Below are 23,864 nucleotides of genomic sequence, written 5' to 3' on the forward strand. Positions count from 1 at the left end.
AATCACAAGAGAACAAAAGTCTTTTGCTGTGTAAGCAGAATTAAAACATTCATTACATTCATCTCCCTTAACACCCTATTCATAAAAATGTCATGGCAGAGAAAACCTTATTACTCAGTTTTGAGTAGGCCGGTGAGAAACAGAAACAGTCTGCAAGTCATAGGACACAAGAACATAGAAATTTACAGCACATTACAGGCCCTTCGGCCCACAATGTTGTGCTGACCATTTGACCTACTCCAGAAACTGCCTAGCATTCCCCTAATGCATAGCCCTCCATTTTTCTAAGCTTCATGTATCTATCTAAGACTCTTAAAAGACCCTATTGTATCCACTTCTGCAGCTGGCAGTGCATTCCATGCACCCACCAATCTCGGTGTGAAAAACTTCCCCCTGACATCCCCTTTGTACCCATTTCCAAGTACCTTAAAACAATGCCCCCTCGTAAAAACCATTTCAGCCCTGGGGGAAAAAAGCCTCTGGCTAGCCACACGATCATTACCCCTTATCATCTTATACATGTCTATCAGGTCACTTCTCATCCTCCATCACTCCAAGGAGAAAAGGCCAAATACACTCAACCTATTCTCATAAGGTATGCCCTCCAATCCAGGCAACATCCTTGTAAATCTCCTCTGCACTCTCTCCTGTAGTGAGGTGACCAGCACTGAACACAGTACTCCAAGTGGGGTCTACCAAGGTCCTATATAGTTGCAACATTACCTCAAGGCTCTTGAATTCAATCCCATGGTTGATGAATGCCAACACACCATATGCCTTCTTAACAACACTGTCAACCTGCGCAGCAGCTTTGAGAATCCTGTCAACATGAACCCCAAGATCTCTCAGATTCTCCTCACTGCCAAGAGTCTTACCATTTATATTACATTCTGTCTTCAAATTGTACCCACCAAAATGAATCACTTCACTTACCTGGGTTAAAGCCCATCTACCACTTCTCAGCCCAGTACTGCATCCTATCGATGTCTTGCTGTAACCTCTGACAACCCTCCAGACCATTCACAACACCCCAAACCTTTGTGTCATCAGCAAACTTACTAACCCACCCTTCCACTTCTTCATCCAGATCACTTATAAAAATTACAAAGAGGAGGGATCCCAGAACAGATCCCTGCGGAACACCACTGGTCACCGACCTCCATGCAGACCATTTGCCTTCTGCTGGCAAGCCAATTCCGCATCCACAAAGCAAGGTCTCCTTGGAGCCCATGCTTCTTTACTTCCTGAAGGAGCCTTGCATGGGGAACCTTATCAAAAGTCTTTCCAAATATAAAATAACGATTATCAAAGGTTGGTGTGGGTCTTACATAGACACCAAAGACTATTATGAGATCAAGAGTAGATCCAGATAAAGAAATGTCAGCAAAGTTAAACAAATATTTTGTGTCTATCTTCATGGCAGAGGAATCAGAGCATTTCTTCAAAATAATAGATACTATAAACTTAGAGTACAGAAGAAACATTAATAAAAACTAATATGGGAGAAATTAACGGAACTGAAAGGCGATAAGAACTGAGACAGTGATGCACTGGTTACAATTTTCCAAAATTCTATTGATTTGAGGACAGAATACTATCTACCACATCTAACATGGCATCAACATTAAGGAAAATGCTAGAATTAATTATTAATGAAGTGGCAAAGGACAAGAAAAATAATAAAAGGATCAGGCAAAATCAACTTATAAAAGGAAAATTACAATTGACAAGACTATTGTTTTTTTTTAATGGTTATATCAAACAATAGGGATGTTTGTGAACCAGCAATGTGGTGTCTCTGTAGTTTCATAAGTCTTCTGAAAGGCATATTCACATTTTTAAACAAAATTTGAATGGACAGTATTGAGGATAATATACCATCTGGATTAGTGACTTATCGAAGGACAGAAAACAGAGGGGAATAAACTAGTCAATTTTTGGAGGCTGTGATTAGTGAATCACAGCAAAGATCAATACTGGGGACACAGTTCTTCATAATATAGGTGAATGAGGGAATTAGGCGTAACATATCCAAGACACCAAGTTCGCTGGCAATGAGGACTGTGAGGAGGATACAGAGAGCTTTCAGGAGATAAATAGTTGAAAAGAATGGGAAGGCGGATACAAAATATTGTGAAAAATGCAAAGTTAATAATTTTCATTACAAAAAAAGCTAGAGTACTTTGAAATGGTGAGAACCTCAAAGGTGCTTATGCATGAAGCAATAAACATTAGTACGCATGTGCATGTAAAAAATTCTTAAGTGGCTTAACAGCATTGGTTAAAAGTTGAGGTGGTATGGTCACAATTCCAGAATTAGAGGACCAACAACTCAGGACAGATAAAAGCAGAAATTTCTTCATCCAGAGGGTAGCAAAACCTCATTTCGATTTGAAAAAAAAAGACATTTGCCTGACCTTGGCAAACTGATATGCCTATTAAGAGATGTATCCAGGAAACAATGGGCTGGAACTCTTGGGGACATGCCAGCTGTTCAGATTCTCAGAGCAAGTTCCACCAAATTCAGAATTTCTGTGTGCATATGAATGCTCAAACTTGCTGGTCAGTTTTCCTGACCATAATCAATTTTGGACTATTAGTTCAATAGCTTGAGTGGTCAATGAAAGCTTTGAGACAATAAGCAACATTTTATGTATTAACTTTAATGTTTTAAATTCAAAATATTAGGTTTAAGTCATTTAATCACTTTAACATTTATACTTTGAGAAGTCTGACAACCAGTAAAATCTGGGGTATTATCTAGTTGCCAAAGTCCTTCAGTAGTTTCACTGGCTGGGCTTGTTCAACTTCCACCCCATCACATTGCATGCACCGACATTACATTGTGCAAGGCCGTACTATGTGGATTGTGACAGCTGCCTTACAACATCATTAATTCAGAAAAGGAAACTTTGCAACTCCATAGAACTGTACTCCCTCTGGATGTCTCCAGCTGTTCCTTTGGACCAAAGTTGGTTAGATTTAAAATGTATGTTAGTTGTTATCACAACTGACTTTCCTTTAATGAAAAGTTATGTTCCAAATATTTTATTACTTAACAAATTTTACTTCAAACATTATCCACCAACCCATACCTTCTCATCCCACTGCCAGACCTTCCACAGATCATTGATGTTCAGTTCTGGCTCTACATACTCCTTTCTGTAGAAGGCAATGAAAGGCACCTAGTAAACAAAGTAGATTTTAGTATAATATTTTTGGAAAGTAGGAAATTATAATCAGCTACAGCATCATAGACTGAATCAAAGGTGGTAATGAATCAGCATATAGGAAGGAGATAGAAAATCTGGCTGAGTAGTGCCATAAGAACAACTTTTTACACAATGTCACCAAGACCAAGGAACTAATTATTGACTTCAGGAGAAGGAAACCAGAGGTCTATGAGTCAATCCTCATTGCAGAATCAGAGATGGAGAGGGTCAGCAAACTTAAATTCCTTGGTGTTATTATTTTGAGGCATCTGTTCTGGTCCTAGCAATTTAAGTCCAATTATGAAGAAAGCACAGCAACGTCTCTACTTCCTTAGGAGTTTGCAAAGATTCCAGATGGCATCTAAAACTTTGAAAAACTTCTGCAGATGTGTGGCGGAGGATATATTGACAAGTTACATCATGGCCTGGTATGGAAACAGCAATCCCCTTGAATGGAAAATCCCACAAGTAGTAGTGGATACAGCCCAGTCCATCATGGATAATGCCCTCCCATCATTGAGCACATACACACAAAACACTGTTGCAGGAAAGCAGCATCCATTATCAAAGACCCCCCCCCCCCCCCCACCACCTAGGCTATGCTCTCTTCTCACTGCTGCCATCAGGAAGGTGATACAGGAGCCTCAGGTCCCTCACCACCAGATTCAGAAACAGTTATAACCTCTCAAACATCAGTCTTTTGAACCAAAAGGGATAACTTCACTCAATTTCTCTTGCCGGATCACTGAAATGTTCCCATAACCTATGGACTCACTTTCACAGGCGACACTTCACCTGTGAGTCAGCTGGGGTGATATACTGCGTCCGGTGCTCCCGATGTGGCCATCTATATATTGGCAAGACCCGACGCAGACTGGGAGAAATTTTGCTGAACGCCTACGCTCTGTTCACCAGAGAAAGCAGGATCTTCCAGTGGCCACACATTTTAATTCCACATCCCATTCCGATATGTCTATTCACGGCCTCCTCTACTGTAAAGATGAAGCCACACTCAGGTTGGAGGAACATCACCTTATATTCCGTCTGGGTAGCCTCCAACCTGATGGCATGAACATTGATTTCTCTAACTTCCGCTAATGTCCCACCTCCCCCTCGCACCCCTTGTTATTTATTTATATACACACACATTCTTTCTCTCTCTCCTTTTTCTCCCTCTGTCCCTCTGACTATACTCCTTGCCCATCCTCTGGGTTCCCCCCCCCCCCCTTTTCCTTCTCCCTGGGCCTCCTGTTCCATGATCATCTCATATCCCTTTTGCCAATCACCTGTCCAGCTCTTGGTTCCATCCCTCCCCCTCCTGCCTTCTATCATTTTGGATCTCCCCCTCCCCCTCTCAAATTTCTTACTAGCTCTTCCTTCAGTTAGTCCTGACGAAGGGTCTTGGCCCAAAACGTCGACTGTACCTCTTCCTAGAGATGCTGCCTGGCCTGCTGCGTTCACCAGCAACTTTGATGTGTGTGACTCACTTTCAAGGACCCTTCGGTGCATGCTCTCGATAGTTAATTTATTATTAATATTTCTATCTTTTTGTATTTGTACAGCTTGTTGTCTTCTGCAAACTAGTTGAGCACCCAAGTTGGTGCAGCCTTTCCTTGTTACTATTACGGTTATTATTCTAAGGATTTATTGAGCATGCCTGCACAAAAAATGACTCCCTGGGTTATATATGGTGACATATATGCACTTTAATAAATTTACTTTGAACTTTGATAACATTAGTACCACTACAAATAAACAATATATGCAGCATCTTTCCACAACCATGATTTCATTTAATATATACATTTTTATGCATGTTCAACTAATACCAATGTTTTACTTATATGAAAAGTAAAAGTAAATAAATTGTTTGTAAACAACATATACAATTGTACAATAGCTTTACAATATGAATGCACAATGTTTACCAGCATCAATAATGAACAGTTAGCACTGAGCCACAGGGGAAATATCAGGACATGGGATGAAAAGCTAGAATTCAATTCAAGTGGAACTGAGATGAGAGCCATACCAAGATTTCTTGAGGAAAATAAAATGGTTTCAGATTCAAACTGTACTGCATTTCAAAACACTCAGTGAAATGTAAGTGTTGCCACACATTCCAGTGTCAACATAGTATGTCCACAATGTTCAATTGGGATAAGAGCATCAAGGTGGATGGAACCCAATTTCAGCTTCAAAAATGTCTTGAGGAAAGACCTCAGTGATGGCATTCCAATGCTTACACCTTGCTACTGGTGCAATCAATTCTGTCAGAAAACCACAACGGAAGATGAGATCTGTCACAAGGATCATAGCGCACTTTGCCAGGATACCAGAGTTCTCTTCCCAAAACCTGCTCTGTGCCTAATAGTGGACAAACCTCCAGAATGAGAACTAAAGTATGTCAAAATTTGCACTTTTTACTCCAAATTCCTTTTAATGACTTTGCACTTAACTAGTTCTCTCTGTTTGTAAAGTATTACAAAGAAAAGTTCATAGAATACAATTCACTGACACGGCAAATAGTAGAAAACAGAAATACCTCAAAATGCTGATTCCTCATAAAATTGAGTGCTTCTTTTATCTTCTGGATAGTTGCAGGACCTTTTCGGCTAAAATTGCTGATACCCTGCCCACGTTCCAGGTACTCCGAACTCTCCTATAATGGAAAAACAAATATTCTGGCAAAAGGAGTTTAATCCAAAAAACAAACCATTGATAAGATCATAACCACATCAGATGCAGAATTAGACCATATGGCTCATTAAGTCTGCTCCAGCAGTCCATTATGACTCATTTATTATCCCTCTCAACCCTACTTGCCTTCCTTCTCCCTGTAACTTTTGATGTCCTTACTAATCAAGAAACTATCAACCTACACTTTAAATATACCCAATGACTTGGCCTTCACAGCCATCTCTGGCAATGAATTCCACAGATTCACCATCACCTCTGTTCTACAACAATATCCTTCAGTAATTTGTTTAAAAAGTTGATATAAGAACTGGATAAAACAGACAGACAAAAGCAGTACAATTTAGTTCTCAAATATCTAGGTGTATTTGAGTTTTTCTGGCAGCTCGATCAATGTAAATGGGTGTTTTGTTTTCTAATGCTAGAAACTAGTTTCCCCAAGCTAATTTTTAGTATTTTCAACAGTTGTACTTACTCATAATAAAAATTGCAGACTTTCAAATCTATGCCAGCAAAACTATCAAGTCACACAAGACTGCCAATTTGGCCCTGTTGGTAAGGCCATCCAGTCACTCACTAACTATGCTCCTTCTCCAAATCCCACAGATTCCATTCCAAGCTCTTTAAAACAGAGTTTTCTTTAGTTTCTAAATCTGGCTTAAGTTGTTGATTTCCCCGCTATATTACTGGTACTTAGAGCTTTCCTGTAAACAAATATTTTGGTAACAGATGCTGTCAGAAACAAGCTGTGGTAGCAGTAATCTTCCACCATTCTTTCACCAGTGCATTCCAAATTATAATTTAATTTGTTTGCTAAAGTGTTCTCGCATCTGTTTCTTTCATCGATTATCACAAATATGCACCCCATGATTACTGACCCTACGACCAGTGGGTAAACTTCTCAACCTTAATCACATTATTGATTCTCCTCATCCATGGTATCATATAGCCTCTTCAAGATCTTTGTGGTTTCTAAAAATGGATATAATAGTCAAATTGAGGCTTCAGTATTGATTTACACAAGTTTAGCATTACCCTTTTTGTGCATGTAGTCTATTTGTAACTCTGGTAAATCCTTCATACTTTTAGCCTGAACAATGTAGTAGATAACCTCAACAAATTTTGTACTGATGTCTTCTGAACTAGGAAGGTCAAGTGTAGAGAAAGTAAACTGTATTCACTGGAAGCACGGGGAATTCTGCAGATGCTGGAAATTCAAGCAACACGCATCAAAGTTGCTGGTGAACGCAGCAGGTCAGGCAGCATCTCTAGGAAGAGGTACAGTCGCCGTTTCAGGCCGAGACCCTTCGTCAGGACTAACTGAAGAAAGAGCTAGTAAGAGAATGCTGTCGTCGATGTAGCGAAGGAAAAGTGGGGGACAGATACCAGAATAGGCACGGAACATAGATTGTTCCACAAAGCCAACAAAAAGGCAGGCATAGCTCGGACCCATGCGGGTGCCCATAGCTACACCTTTAGCTTGGAGGAAGTGGGAGCAGCCAAAGGAGAAATTATTAAGAGTAAGGACTAATTCCGCTAGACAGAGCAGAGTGGTGGTAGAGGTGAACTGATTAGGTCTGGAATCCAAAAAGAAGCGGAGAGCTTTGAGACCTTCCTGATGGGGGATGTAAGTATATAGGGACTGGACATCCACAGTGAAAATAAAGCGGTGGGGGCCAGGAAACTTAAAATCATCGAAAAGTTTAAGAGCGTGAGAAGTGTCACGAACATAGGTAGGAAGGGATTGAACAAGGGGGGATAAAACCGTGTCGAGGTATGCAGAAACGAGTTCGGTGGGGCAGAAGAACGCTGAAACAATAGGTCTGCCAGGACAGGCAGGTTTGTGGATCTTGGGTAGGAGGTAGAAATGGGAAGTGCGAGGTGTGGGAACTATAAGGTTGGTAGCAGTGGATGGGAGATCCTGAGTGGATAAAGTCAGTGATGGTGTGGGAGACAATGGCCTGGTGCTCCTTGGTGGGGTCACGATCGAGGGGTAAATAAGAGGAGGTATCCGTGAGTTATCGCTGTGCCTCGGCAAGGTAGAGGTCAGTACGCCAGACTACAACAGCACCCCCCTTATCAGCGGGTTTAATAATAAGGTTAGGATTAGTGCGGAGGGAGTGGAGAGCAGAGGGTTCCGAAGGAGTAAGGTTGGAATGGGAACAAGGTGCGGTGGAAGTCGAGACAGTTGATGTCCCGTCGGCAGTTAGCAATAAAGAGATCCAGAGCAGGCAGAAGACCAGAACCGGGTGTCCATGAGAGGAGGAGGGTTGAAGACGGGAGAAGAGGTCATCGGTGGGGGTGGAAGAGTCCTTGCTGAAGAAGTAGGCTCGGAGACGGAAATGGCGGAAGAACAGTTCCGCGTCATGGCGAACGCTTCCTGCACGCATGCTGAGCTCGTTGACTTTATTAACTTTGCCTCCAGCTTTCACCCTGCCCTCAAGTTTACCTGGTCCATTTCCAACACCTCCCTCCCCTTTCTAGATCTCTCTGTCTATCTCTGGAGACAGCTTATCTACTGAGGTCTACTATAAGCCTACTGACTCTCACAGCTATCTGGACTATTCCTCTCCTCACCGTCTCTTGCAAAAATGCCATCCCCTTCTCGCAATTCCTCCGTCTTTGCCGCATCTGCTCTCAGGATGAGGCTTTTCATTCCAGGATGAGGGAGATGTCCTCCTTTTTTAAAGAAAGGGGCTTCCCTTCCTCCACCAGCAATTCTGCTCTCAAACGAATCTCCCCCATTTCACACACATCTGCTCTCAATCCATCCTCCTGCCACCCCACTAGGAATAGGGTTCTCCTGGTCCTCACCTACCACCCCACCAGCCTCCGGGTCCAACACATTATTCTCCGTAGCTTCCGCCACCTCCAACGGGATCCCACCACTAAGCACATCTCCCCCCCCGCCCACTTTCCGCAAGGATCGCTCCCTACATGGCTCCCTTGTCCATTCGTTCCCCCCCCCCCCCATCCCTCCCCACTGATCTCCCTCCTGGCACTTATCCTTGTAGCGGAACAAGTGCTACACATGCCCTTACACTTCCTCCCTTACCACCATTCAGGGCCCCAGACAGTCCTTCCAGGTGAGGCAACACTTCACCTGTGAGTCGGCTGGGGTGATATACTGCGTCTGGTGCTCCCGATGTGGCTTTCTATATATTGGTGAGACCCGACGTAGACTGGGAGATCGTTTTGCTGAACACCTACGCTCTGTCCGCCAGAGAAAGCAGGATCTCCCAGTGGCCACACATTTTAATTCCACATCCCATTCCCATTCTGACATGTCTATCCACGGCCTCCTCTACTGTAAAGATGAAGCCACACTCAGGTTGGAGGAACAACACCTTATATTCCGTCTGGGTAGCCTCCAACCTGATGGCATGAACATTGACTTCTCTAACTTCTGCTAATGCCCCACCTCCCCCTCGTACCCCATCTGTTATTTATATACACACATTCTTTCTCTCACTCTCCTTTTTCTCCCTCTGTCCCTCTGACTTATCCCCTTGCCCATCCTCTGGGTTCCCCCCCCACTTCTCCCAGGGCCTCCTGTCCCATGATCCTCTCATATCCCTTTTGCCAATCAACTGTCCAGTTCTTGGCTCCATCCCTCTCCCTCCTGTCTTCTCCTATCATTTTAGATCTCCCCCCCCTCCCATTTTTAAATCTCTTACTAGCTCTTTCTTCATTTAGTCCTGACGAAGGGTCTCAGCCTGAAACGTCGACTGTACCTCTTCCTAGAGATGCTGCCTGGCCTGCTGCGTTCACCAGCAACTTTGATGTGTGTTACTTGTATTCACTGGAGATAGTGACTGATCAATTTTTTCCTAAAATTGAATGCAGGCACTCTAAATCTGATGTGTTACCCTTTGCAGCTGCCACTCTTTTAAAAAAAAATCTTATTGGAAGCAGTGTAAAATAATCCCAGAGGAGCACAAGTCCTGGCCCTTCAGTGACTTAAGATACTTCGACAGTTTTGAGACAACAGACTTGGAAAACACCTCTTCTGTAACTTCTGTCTTACTTCACCTGGGAAAAGAGCACCTTTATACTTAATGTACTTTATCAGTTGAATCCTAATGTTGACAGCATTCTCAAAAACTGAACATAAATTGCAAAGAAACCAGCAGCACAGAAACTACCACTTAGACCCGTATTTTTAGAAACCACAAGGAAACATTTTTCAACAGAAAATAGATATGGACTCCAACCTGCAATGAAACAGTAGGTGTTGAGAAGGCATTTCTGTAAATCCACTCAGACTCCTCCTCAAGCTCATCATCTTCACATGGCTTGACTGGAATTGCACGAAGCTGTTGAAGGAGAATTTAATTTTAACCATTGTTGGTATTTAGTTTTATTAACCCAAGTTAAATATTTAGTGGAGTGGATTAAATGCAACAGAATTACTGAAATATGAATCCTGAAAAGCTATTCTCAGGATGTAGAGTTAGAAACACTGCATTTACTTATTGTCTCCTAATGCTCCTTGAGCTGGTGACAAACCTTCTCTTTAAAACTACTGCAATGATGTTAAGGAAAAAAATTAAATACTCATTTTTCAAGGATTAAATAATGGTATCTATTACCATGTAATGCTCCCTGAGGCACAACTCCAACCATAATATGCAGAATTTGATAAAGGTAATGTAATAGCCAAGAAGATGGGATTAGTTAATAGAATTCTTAAAATCAACTCCATTTGACCTATCTACTGATGTGGTCTTAATTGATTGTTATGCCTATTATTCTATTTCAGATTTATTGAGTATGCCCACAAGAAAATGAAACTCAGGTTGTACATAATGACATGTATTTTGATAATAAATTTACTCTGAACTTTGATCTACTGAAGGGCTTTATCATCTTCAGCAGCTACTTCAAATGACAGAGAATTTAAGAATCAGTTGATTAAAAATGTGGTGGCATTCCTTGGTAAATTGTCAATGGACTATCCGGTTGCCCACTATTATATAATGTAACAATGTAATATTTTGTTTTATAAAACAATTAGTAAATTTGCAACTGCGTAAAAAATTAAGAGTGGACCTGTGGCTCTGGTGATATGAACATTGGTATCAGAATTTTATTGGGAGTTAAGGAACAGTTATCAAATCCTCAGTTAAACTTGCTGACATACACTTAAGAGGATTTAGTGAGTTAATTGAAAATAGACAGGGAAGGAAAAATGCAAATTCCTGAAATGTCCACATAAACCATAGTTAACCAGGATTAAAATTACACTGCAAGTAATTTAGGATCAGCACGAAATAATTGTAACTTTCAACTTTATACAAGGCTGCCATGAAATAATCCAACAATCCATGCCAAGTAACAAACACCCATATACACTAATCATCTCTTAATCCCTTTCTCCATACATTCTATTAAACTATCCAAGCTCCCACCTGCCCCCAACCTTGTAATCCTAAGCGGAAACTTCTTTTCATGGAGGGTAATGTGTATACGGAATGAGCAGTGAAGATGCTGTGGTTGACTTAGACCAGTTGTGCCACAGGGCCTGTTTTCATGCTGTGTTACTCTGTGGCACTAAGCACATGAACTTGATCAAGACTAGAAGTTGTAGTTTTCAAAGTATTGCCTCTGCTAATCATTATAATAAAAGGTCAAACCAAAGTTAAAGCACGTGACCCATTTCCTTGAAGACAGTGAACCAACCTGGAATCTTTCTGGCATGTCTGTAACTCTGATCTCGTTGTCCTGGTCTGTGAGATGGCTGCTCTCCAGTTCACTGGGTTCATAGATCTCAAAGATGCTACGTCGGCTGACACGTTTTTTGGTGGTTTTCTTTGGGCGAACTCTTGTTTCACCTTCTCCCAATTCCTCATCTTCAAACTCATATTCCTCCTCTAGCTCCTCGTCATATTCATTATATTTTTCAAATTCATCGTAATCAAAATCTACTCCGAAGATTTCCTGAGCTTCTTGAAGAGCACTGTAATTAAGATTAAAAATTACCAATCACACAACATTTAGTAGTTTTTAATACTCTGTTGAATAGCATACACACGGATGGTCACAAATCAGAAAATATGTCTGAAAGATAATCATCTTTGAAGGTTATCCATACATTGCCACCACCATGAAACCAATTTACATAATTTCACAATGTAATAGGAGACAATCTTGATTGTGGCATCATCTCACTTAGATACGTAGGAAATGTAAAATACGCATTTACTATTTTCTCTTAAGCAAAGATTTCAGCACTACGTAAAGTAGCATCGTGGAAAAGGTTTGATTGTAGCAAATTTTCTTTGTCACATATGCTGATCTTTAAACTTGTATAACAAAAGAATTATTAACATTCCTTCAGAAGTGCTTTTCTAGTGGGTCTTGATTATACCAGCATAATTCTGGGTAGCAAAGAGATAATTTTCTGTAATAGAATGCTACTTACGCATCTGTGTACCCCGAAAATTTTCTCTTCCACTTTGGTTTCTTGATTGGTTGCCCATCATCATCAACAATGAAATCATCGATATCTACATGTATTTGATTATATTTAATAAAATTGATATTTGCATAATCGATTTAAAAGTAAAGCAAAATGCTGTTCTGTAATTTTTGTGAATCAGTCATGAAGCCATTCAGCACTGAAACAGGCCTTCAAAGTTAGAGTCCACACTAACCATCAAACATCCATTTAACAAATTTAGACCATATGACCATTAGATCTAGGAGCAAAATTAGACCATAATATAACCATATAACAATTACAGCACAGAAACAGGCCATCTCGGCCCTTCTAGTCCATGCCGAACGTTTACTCTAACCTAGTCCCCCCAACCTGCACTCAGCCCATAACCCTCCATTCCTTTCCTGTCCATATAGCAATCCAATTTAACTTTAAATGACAATATCGAACCTGCCTCAACCACTTCTGCTGGAAGCTCGTTCCACACAGTTACCATTCTGAGTAAGGAAGTTCCCCCTCATGTTACCCCTAAACTTTTGCCCTTTAACTCTCAATTCAACCATTCGGCCCATTGAGACAAATGTAAAACCTGCTGCAGCAGAATACAAAATCTGACCAATAGGAACTGGTTGAAGTGACTAAGGAAATAAAACACAAGTCACAATCAGCTCCCCTTCAGTAAATGGCTCAACCACCAACTAACTTGCACTCCTCTCTCCGCCCCCCCCCCCCCACCACAGTACCTGCAACAAATGCTGTAAACTAGAATGCATCAGTAACCAACAGTATACTAGGTCCCTTCTACAACTGGAGAGGTCCAGCATATATTATGTTCCCAAATTCCTCATGTCTTATTGGAAAGATCCATTTTAAATGGATTCATTTGGTATTGGAGGGGGTGACAATTTATATTTTATGTTCAATTAACTGGAATAGTTTTGAACCCAGACATAAAAATACTTACAACTAAACCATACTTCATACTTAAATTCTACAAACTTGTGTTTCCTAACTGGAACATTCATGTTAAATGTACTCTAAATTCCATTTTAACATAAATTCTATCTTCGTAATAAATGAGGTACGATTCTAAAAGTGATGTTATTTGCTGAACAGGAATAACTTACTGTCACATAGAACAAAGCAACTGCACAGGTTAACAGAACAGCATGCTGGTTAGCACTGATTACAAACAAAAGTATCACCTCATGGATTCCACAATGATCTTGCTCCCTCAAATCAAGAGGCCTCTATTCTTGGTGTCCACCAATTATGATTGTGGTGATAACTCAAACATACCTGATTCTTCCTCTTCTTCCTCCTCCTCTTCCTCAGGGGCTACTACTGGTGGTTCTGCCTGCTCTCCTTCTTCCCCTTCAAACTCTGGGAAAAGTTCATCAGCAATAGCCTCCTTTTCATGTCCTTTCTTGGTGGTTTCTTCTTCCTCTTCATCTTCATCATCAGATACTTTTTTCACACGTCGGAATTTTTGCTATAAAGAGTTATTCATCAAATTTTAAACATGAAAAACTATAAACTAATTAATTATTAACAATACTTTAAATCAGAGGGCTGCATTGAAGATGTAATCAGACATTAGCAGCTGATGAATGCATTGATATCCCCACTAAACACACGCTATAAGAAATTTAAAAAATCGTATTTTTTATATTGCATGGCTAATTTGATGCCCAACAAATGCTACCTAACATATGAAGAATACTTAAAGATCATCAACTGTCAAGGAAGTAACTTTTAGCTGTATTTTCTATTGTAAAAATCATACTAAATGTATTCAGTAAATTAAGTTCTCCAAGTAGAAAATTAACAGCAGCCTGAATGGATTCTGTACATATCTCACATTGTTGGATAAAGACCATTAGATGGAGGAGTTCAAAAACATGAGGCTGTTGATAAATGTGATTAGAATCATAATTATTAGCTCTCAGTTTAAAATGAGGGAAAACGCATCTAAAACTTGCCTTAGATTCCTCTAAACTTTCATTACTATAAGCTTAGAATTTTCTTTCTGTGAGTACGGGTTTAATTTGGTGTTTTTTTAAAAAAAAAACCTTGGTCAGGTTGTAGTTGAATCTTTAACTTAACTCATTTATCACAAAGAAACTATGGAAAAGTTCAAATGAGGATCACGAGAAATGATTCCCACAGTGAAAACTCGAGAGGCTTAGAATGGTGAGCCCATTCACCTTGCTATTCCTCAGTTTCAGGAAAACAAAACATTTTCCAAAAAAAGGTCACTATGGGCTTAAATTGAATTTCTTCCAAAAATTCTTTCTCTTTAATAAAATTGAGGAAAATCAAAAATCAAAAGCTAGGTTCACTGTTATGAGTTTCTTTTTGCTTGTAAAACATTAAGATATTAAAACAATTTTCAACTTTGTGGAATGACTGCTCTAATTTGTCCAAAAGAAATCCTGACTATTTCAGACCTGAGTTGATGGATTCATAGAATGAAATGACACTCAAGTTGGCCAAATGCATCATTGTGAATATCCTATGTAATGCCCTGGTTAAGATTTTTACTACTAATGCTGTAGAATATTTCAATTAGTAGCTTTCTGTAAAAACAATGTGCCCAGCCGGTAGAATGTTTTGGGTTCAGCTAAAGATCAGGGGCTATGACGTTCAACTTTAGAATGTCATGTCAGCCAATCAGGATTGTGAAATTGGGAGAAGGTTCAACAGAGCTGGGCAGAGATGAGATCAGGGGAGATGGCAGCAGGATTTAATTCGACGGGATTAGGCAAATTGCAAGGAGTGCTTGCGAGATGAAGGAATCCAAATTGGGAATTTCTACCGGTGATTGGTGATGAGAATTTAGTGCTTTGAATGATAGTCATACCCAGCTTTTGTACAATACAAGCTCTAATGTATGTGCACAGACTAGATTAATTGTAATAGGCCTTTTTACTTTTTTTTTCTTTTCTCTTTTCTTTCTATCAATAACTGCTTGATAAAGCTGAAATTAGTAAATACATTTTCTTTATAATTGTATGCAGTGTACGATCTGTTATTTCTTGCCAAATGATAATTGTGTATGGGTAGTATTTACACAGCGTCCGCTCAAATCGGGGTCATGTTAATCAAAACATCATAACTTTTCTGTTTGGTTGATCCCAAGTCATACCGACCCTAGACGTATGTTGTTTATGAAAGATGCCCTTCTCATCACTAAGTCCCGTGGCTGTTAGCAGAGCCAGCTAATGAGCCAAGTAGGCATACAAACTCGGTGAGCAGGTTACACCTAGATCTTCTACAGAACTATACCATTATTCTTTCTCGTTTGTTCTTTCTCTAAAGCCCCATTATCTTAATTCCTGTCAAATCATCATTGAAATCTGTTGAGCATGTTTCCATAATCCCATCAGATAGTGCTTTTCAAATCTCAAAAATGTACTCTCGGAGCTCTGCTTTCATATCTGATTTTCAGCCAATCATACCTTTGTCCTTTGGGTAATAATCATTCTCCATCAGGAAAAGGTTCTCCATGTTTATCCCATAAAAACCATCAACTATTTTGAATATTTCTATAAAATCTCCTCTAAACCTTCCCTGCTGTAAAGAACCTCAGATGCTTTGGTTTCTTGATAATAGGAATGGAGTTCTGCATCTGTAACTCTTCTGTACCTTAAGAAATTAACATCTTTCCTACAATATGATTTAGATAAGTTTTATATGCATGATTTTCGTAGGGTATTTATCTACTAAAGCCATAAAGCCAATGGTCCATAGACATTTTTATTTTCTCAACTTAGCTTGTCACCATGAAGGATTTGTGGACTATTTCTACAAGTCATTCCAATATACAGCTTAAAAGATTGACCAATAAATATATATTGCCTTCTCTGACTTCATCAAATGATATTTAAGTTTCATTCACCATGCATTTGCTAATTTTTACTAGCCTATCTATATTCTCCTGAAATTACCATTCTGGTCACTGCATTCACAGCTTCTTGACTCCTTCAGACTTTAAACTGCTCTGAAAATCCAAAATTCATATCACTGATGGGCATTAGATGCAATAATCTTAATACTGTCTCCTGGAGAACACTACTGTGTACTTTTCCAGGCTGAAAAACAACTAACTGTTTATCACTATGCCTACTTTTTGTCGTGCAGCCAATTTTAACACGGTGGGCTCTAATTCTGACTAAAAATCTGTATTGTAAAGTCACATCAAATGTCTTTTAAAAGTTTACATCATCTTCAGTGATCCTCTCCTTAAAGATGTGATTAATACGAATTTGGCCAAAGCAATCTCCAAGACTAGTTATTAACCATACAAACATTAAAGGAAATGAAGAGGTATTTTTCAGAATCAGCGTTCTAGTTTCTAAATGGGTATTTTGTTTCTTGTCTGATAGGTTGGGAGCTACATTGGTGTAGAAACTATGTATAAGGTTTGATAGATTTTTGCTGTTAATCATTTATACATATGCACAATCCTTATTATAAATACTTGCAAAAGTTTTTTTTAAACCATAAACACCCAAAGTACTGATCAAATTTCCAAAGGTAATCATATAGAACTAAAGACCCTAAATAGATGTCACTTTCCGTCTTGTGTGACAGCTCTATAGAGCATACTCAAAGCTAAACGATTAAACTGATGTTGCCGATAACACAGTGCTCAAAGCCAAACTTGCCCATGGATAAAAGAGTCCAAAGCTGAACAAGAGAACAGCTGGATGGAAGATGGACAAAAGACAGCTGCAGAGCAGTGCCACAGTCTGGCCTTGAGAGTTTTATGCCAAGTTATAATTGAAAGATTACTAAATTCATATTTAAACTTTATCCACCACCACCCTTCCCCCACTCTTTCACTTTACACTTATCAGACAGCATCCAAATCTCACATTTTAATTACAGTATGTCATTGTTATGGCTTTCAAGATTTTATTCCATTTAATCTTATCTGTGTTCTTCCAAATTCTAGCTTCCAGATCAATTCCAAATGTAACTGCTCACAACTGGTGTCCATTCTATCAGCTGCCAAGGACCTCAGCTCTGGAATCACATAATTAAATTTTTTTTCTACCATGACCATATTCCTCTATCACAAAACTTACATTATGAAGCTTTTAATTATCCTCCCTACTATCTCCATTTATAGTCCAATCTCAGATTTTGTTCGTAACATTCCTGTGAAGTTGGAATGTTTTATCTTTGTTAAAATGGTTAGAGAACAGAAATCTAGCATTTATCCATACCAGCTTGATCAAAACCAAGCAATCATTGCTCTATTGAATTACCCTTTCATAGTCTCAAATGAAAGTCTCTGAAATTTACTTTCAGCAAGTTGTGGGAAAAAAACTGCTTCAGTTAACAGTGTACCCATAAATTTACTCACAGAAAGCAATTGTCCCAAATTAATCTATTTTTTGCTTTTCTGCCAATTCTTAACTTATCACCTCAAACTATTCCAAGTATGAATGGGACCGACTTGTAACACTGGTATTCCTGTGAAAAGCTCTTGAAAATAAAACGCAACATACAAAAATCTGCAACTATGCTAGGCAGTACTAATGGCACTTTGGCAGAGTTCTGATGACAAAATTAATTTAATATTCCTTTTTTTAAACAACATCGTATATTGGAAATAATAGCAAGTTATTTTCCACCTGAGGAAAGCTCTACTACCTCTCAATTCTGAATGATCAAAGTAATTGGCCATAGCAAAATAATTAGTTACCCTTTTGACTTTGACACCCAAGTTTTCCTCAATTAGGTCAAAATCGTCGTCTTCCAGCCTGTCATCGTAAGCTGCACATAATAAATAACAATTAATACACAACACTACATATCTAAAATAACACTGTCTCTAAAGATATTGGTTTTAAAAAGTTATTTCAACACAAGAATTACTGAAGCCTGGATGGCATTATCACCCTCCACCCACCCAAGATTGCATTATATACTGTTGTGAGCCCTCCAGGAGTGCTGACTGCTTCCTATCATTAAAAATTCATATATTCCATATGTTCCCGACATTTCTCCCAGAAACAGGTCACATTTAAAAAAAATTTCTTTGAAAATTTTCATAACTTTGTCCCTAGCTCTAGCAATAATTGAAAGAATGTTTAAATGCCTTAGTCTGATTTTCTATTGTAAAAGTATCTGATATTAGTACTAACATTTGCGTTTCCTTTTCTTAATGATAGTGTCTGAACCTCCCGATCTTTCACTCCCTGCATCATCGTCTTCCTCCTCCTCTTCCTCTTCATCATCCTCCTCCACATCATCATTAATGAAGTCCTTCAAATTCCCCTGCTCATCTTGATCATCAGCATTTTCGTCTTCTTCCTCCTCTTCTTCTGCAGAGGCAAAGACAAGAGTTAAGCATCTTGAAAATGAGGTTTCACAATCAGGTTTATTATCACTTACATATGCCGTGAAATTTGCTGTTTTGTAGCAGCAGTTTATTGCAAGACATAAAATTACTCCGTTACGAAAATAAACAGTGCAGAAGACAAGCGATGAGGGCGATGTCACAAACCCAAAAACGTAAATTAAATTGTTGATGATCATAGGTAGAACAGGCAGTATGATTGAAGAAAAACAGGAAATACGGTAGGTCACTGACCCACCTTATTGTCAGCTGTTTCTCCCTCCACATGCTGCCTGACCTGCTGAGCATTTTCTGTTTCTAGCACCTGTGAATTTGCAGCACTTAAAACTTCCACAAATAAACCTGATGTAATTATTAGACATAACCTGATATTTCAATTCCATCATGCCAAAATCAACCATCATTTTGGGCAAGTGATCAGCAAACTCCAAAACTGATAAAGAACACCTGTCTATCAAGCTCAATACATATTGGACTAAATATGAAACACTGTGGCATGGAGACAACCTGGGAATTATTTGAATTTAATGTCACAAAAAATACCAAAAGGTATCAGGAATAGGATATTAGCCTGAAATCTGCTTTGCCATTTTGTTGGATAAAATTGCCCTGTACCTCAACCTATTTATTCAGAAACATTGACTGCCCACTTCCCAGCACGGAGGCTGCTCAACCCACCGAGTCTCTTACGTCTCCTATCTTATGTAATTACATATCCTATGATAATATATCGAGTCTCTTGCGTCTCCTATCTTATGTAATTACATATCCTACGACAACTAGCATTTCAGAGTTTGATTCAATTAACCTAGCACCCAGAGCTCTAAGGAATGATTCCCAGATTTCTTCAAGAACAAGTACCTCCCTGCTAAATTTCCTACTGGGGATTTACTGTACAGAATCTAATGATCTATTGAAACGTCTCTGTTAAATTTACTCATAATCTAATGAATCAAACACACTTCACAGTTGCATCAAGGATTTACCCATGATACTTGGTATTGCAACTTGGACATGCAAAAAGACAAGTCATTTAAAATAGATGTCTCAGAATGCCAAATCACAGGAATGATCTTGGGACTCTACTATTCCAATCATACTGCCTTTTGGTTTTACTAAATTAAATCCTTTAAGTCACTTGCACTGCCACTTACCAGGGCCAAAATTTCCTTGAAGGACTTAGTTCTCAAAAGTGAATGCAAAGATTCAGAAGAGGCTTAATTACAGCTTGTTCAAGTTCAGCATTATTTTTTTTGGAGTTTAAAATCCTTTTCCAACGTTGATACTGCGACTAGCACTTGGTCCATGATGACAGACAAGTTAGTTTAGCTCAGCTGCCGGTTTCATTGCAATAAGCACAAAAACAGACCAGGCACTATGACCCAGAGAGAGAGCCCACTTAGTCACATACAGACAACAGGGAAGGTGATTAATACACACCCGTTACAGTAGGGTGATCTACAAACACACAAGCAAATAACTGCATAATCCACGATAAAATGTAACAATAAATGAACTTGAACATTCACCATAATCCTACAAACGCATTTTAAAGTAAGAACAATAATTAGCCCTGGCCACTAGGAATGCCGGGGTGTGCTGTTGACCACGCCCCTGGAGCGCCACACTGCCCCAATCCCAGGGTCCGCAACAAAGTTCAAAGGTCTTAGTGGTAGTCAATGCCGCCGCCTGGAGCACTGTAGGGCGTCTGCAGCGAACACCCCCCTCTCCCCGGGAGGTACTGTTTGGTGAGGCTACAGGCAGGGCACCTGAAGGTGTCATTTCCTTTTTTCAGCCTCATGGGGTCGGTGGTGGCCAAAGGCCAGCCGGTCCAGTGCAGCACAACTGCCATGCACTGCACAAGCAACCGCACCCAGTATACCACATTAGAGATGCAGTCGAGCACCTTCTTGAACCCATTCCAGCAGCTTCCAAGCTCGGGATAGTCCCTTCTTCTGGGTGGGGCAGTAGACCCATACTGAGACGCTCAAGCATTACAGCGGTGCACTAACAGCTCTGTGTCTGCCTATACCCAGGCAAAGAGAAGCACTTGTACAGCTTGCCCAACATCTTTGTGACCACAAAATGTCCAGCCCCTACCAGCCTGTGCACTGACTGCAGCACAGGGGCACAGAGCCCCCAGGGGACCACCAGCCGCAGATATCCATCATTAGAAAACTGCCACCGCCAGAACAGCAATCCGGTGTGCACCTCCAGCACGTCCCACTGAGAGTATGGGGCTTCGGTCTCTGGATCCAGGTGGAGACCTCTGCTCACTTCGGCCACCACCCCATGCTCAGCCATTCCCTCACCCAGGCCAGCAGAGGATGGCCCACCTGCTCGCCGCGAGGCTGCTGGTCAATGATGGGGAGGCCTGCCTCGCCGCCGGCTGCCACGTGAAACACCACAACCACTGCTTGCCCTGGTTCCGCTGTGTCACGTTGGGTCACTGTGGGATGTGCTGCACTGCGGTGGGCCACCGTGAAACCGGCGGTGGTCGCGGCTGAGCCCGCTTGATCTGCTTCCCAAAGCTGCCACAGCTTCAGTGCTGAGGTAGAGTCTGCCCTTGGGACAGCAGGTCCAGGCCAATGATGCAGGAGTGCCGGATGTCAACTGTGTTTATCCCCACTGCAGTGTGCAGCCACCCCTTCCTTCTCATCGCCACACAGTCGCTGGTGACCTTAGCCAGCTGGACCGCCACTGCTGTCCACCCAGGCAGGGATGGCTGGTCTGTGTTGGGGAGGACACCCGGACAGGTGATGGTGATGGTTGACCCTGTGTGCACCAACGCACAGCATCTGATGCCCTCCACCACGCGGCTGTTTAAGTCTTGCTCTTCAACCAAACGGATCACCAGGAGAGGTGACAATGAAGGGATTCTCCTGGAGGTTTCAGGCACTGCCGCCCGCTCCGCATTTCCCGATGGCTGCTCTGGGCTATGGTGTGGTGCCGGTGTGGGCATTCCCGGGCCTACCTCGCCACACTGGTAGCAGAGATCACTCCATAGCACACAGCAGGACTGGCATGACGCTGGTCAGATCCCTCTCATGGGCTGCTCCTCATCAATTTCGTCCTCCGTCTCACTGATACAAGCCTGAGCTCGTGGCATGTGGGGCGGCACTGGAACACCTCTGGGGGCTAAAATTGCTTTTGCTCTCTCTGCCTCTGCAAGCACTTGTTTCAGAGATGATGGTGATGTCAGGTGAACACATGCCAAAGGCGCTACGGCATCAGCGCCTTTACAAAGGCATGGAGGGGAAGTTCTTCCTGGACCGTGAGAGGGAACTGGGGGTAGCCATGCAGAGCACAGTGGTGGAGATTTGCTGCAAATGCCTCCAGGCTTTCTCCCACACGGCGCCGTCTGCTGCCCAGTTCTTCCCTCATTGCTTCCTCCAATGGCCTCTGCCCTCCAGCGACACTACCAGGGCCCTGAAGTCATGCTGCTCAGCTGGCATTAGATCAAGGAAAGCCTACAGGACACCCCCCCCCTTCCAGTGCCAAGGCAAGGTGCACCACCCATTGTGTCACGTGGCAAGTTTGACTTGCCCCAGGTAAGGCTCGAGGCAGCCAGTACTGTTGTACCCGGGGAGCTTCAGGGTGGACCTAGTGGTGTTAATTGCTGGGGCCCACTGGTCTTCCTCTTTCTCCGGCGGTTATCGATGGTACCTGCCACAAGGGAGGTGGGTGATGCAGTCTGCCATGCCCCCCGGGTTGGAGAGCCTGGTTATGCTCGCCCCATTGGAGTTCCCTGGAAAGGCACAGCACTCGGTTCCCAGGGTTTCCCTCCACGTTGGCATCCCATCTTCAGGAGCCCTGCCCAGGGATGCAGAGGAAGCAGATTTTGCTTGGTTCCTCAACTTATTCCCAGGGTCTTAAATCGCTTCACCCAACATCGCAGCCATCAATCTCTAATCACACTCCCGACACCAATGTGGCAAGCATTTGCTTCATGATGACAGAAGCTTGTTTAGCTCAGCTTCATGTTTTATTGAGCTAAGCACAAAAACAGACCGGGCACTATGACCCAGGGAGAGATCCCACTCAGTCACATACAGATGGGGGAGGTGATTAATACACACCCCGGGTACAGTCATGGTGACCCACAAACACACAAGTAAATAAATGTATAACCCAAGCTAAGATGTAACAATAAATGAACTTGAACACCCACCATAATCCCACAAACGCATTTCAAAATAAGAACAGTAAATAGCGCTGGCCACAAGGAATAGCGCTGGGGTGGGCTGTCGACCGCACCCCTGGAGTGCCACAATATGTCATTTCCATTCTCACAGTGTAGAAGCCTCATGCTATTAAAACACATAGGAACTTACTCAGCAAATTTTATATCAGTAATAAAAGACCACAGTGCAAATGCAAATATTACCTCTCCCAGAAAAGGTATAATTTATCTGGACTGCCATGGGAACTATAGATTAAGTCAGGGGAAATATTAAATGAGGAAAGCACATCACTTCATATAATATGCTACTTCTGGGAGTTTTTCCCTACAGGACCACTTATGAACTTCTGCAACATTACTAGCTCAATTAGAAGCTAATGTATGTAACTGATACACTATAAAATCCACAAGTATTTCAATGGTTATCTTCTTTTACTGTTGAAAATCCCTATTAGAGAAAATGAATTTTATTTTGCCCATATCTTTAAAAAAGGCTGTACAGTTGACATAGTGCAGTTCCAGAGATCAATCTGGTGATTTGTCATTCTGGGGCGACCACTTAAAATGACTTTTTTGCAAATTCACTAAAATGCAAAACCAACAGTATTGCTGAACCCAATGTTCATTATTTCGGGAAAACGTGTTCAAACTGAATATGACAAACCAGTTAAGTTTCTTATTAATGTATGCCCCTCTTGGTTAAGCTGGTTACTGAAGGCCATAGACTTAAAAGTCAAGGAGTGAACCCTGAACTTCTTATTGGAAATGGTCATCGCCAGTACTGTGCGCTAGGAAATATTACTTGCAATTTATCAGACTTCGCTAGTATATCGTCCAGCTTTGCCGACATGCATGACTGGAATAATACATATCACTGTGTAATCATCAATGAACATCCTCTCTTTATGACTGAAGGAAGTTTATCAATGAATGGACTGCAGAAGGTAGCATCAAAGT

At 41.1% G+C, this 23,864-nt stretch overlaps 1 protein-coding gene across 1 annotated transcript in view; it reads right to left on the reverse strand.

Annotated features, from left to right (window-relative positions):
• The window catches only part of supt6h (SPT6 homolog, histone chaperone and transcription elongation factor), a 73,725-nt gene that overhangs the window by 46,662 nt on the left and 3,199 nt on the right, over positions 1-23,864 (reverse strand). The window contains exons 3-10 of the mRNA XM_072243703.1: positions 18,510-18,689; positions 18,068-18,138; positions 13,651-13,843; positions 12,334-12,418; positions 11,592-11,868; positions 10,124-10,225; positions 5,758-5,874; positions 3,096-3,185 (exon numbers count right to left, since the gene is read on the reverse strand). Coding sequence (XP_072099804.1) covers positions 3,096-3,185; positions 5,758-5,874; positions 10,124-10,225; positions 11,592-11,868; positions 12,334-12,418; positions 13,651-13,843; positions 18,068-18,138; positions 18,510-18,689 — 1,115 coding nt within the window. The remainder of the gene's footprint in view (positions 1-3,095; positions 3,186-5,757; positions 5,875-10,123; positions 10,226-11,591; positions 11,869-12,333; positions 12,419-13,650; positions 13,844-18,067; positions 18,139-18,509; positions 18,690-23,864) is intronic.

This window comes from Mobula birostris, chromosome 25 (assembly GCF_030028105.1).
Source record: "Mobula birostris isolate sMobBir1 chromosome 25, sMobBir1.hap1, whole genome shotgun sequence".
Taxonomy (NCBI): domain Eukaryota; kingdom Metazoa; phylum Chordata; class Chondrichthyes; order Myliobatiformes; family Myliobatidae; genus Mobula; species Mobula birostris.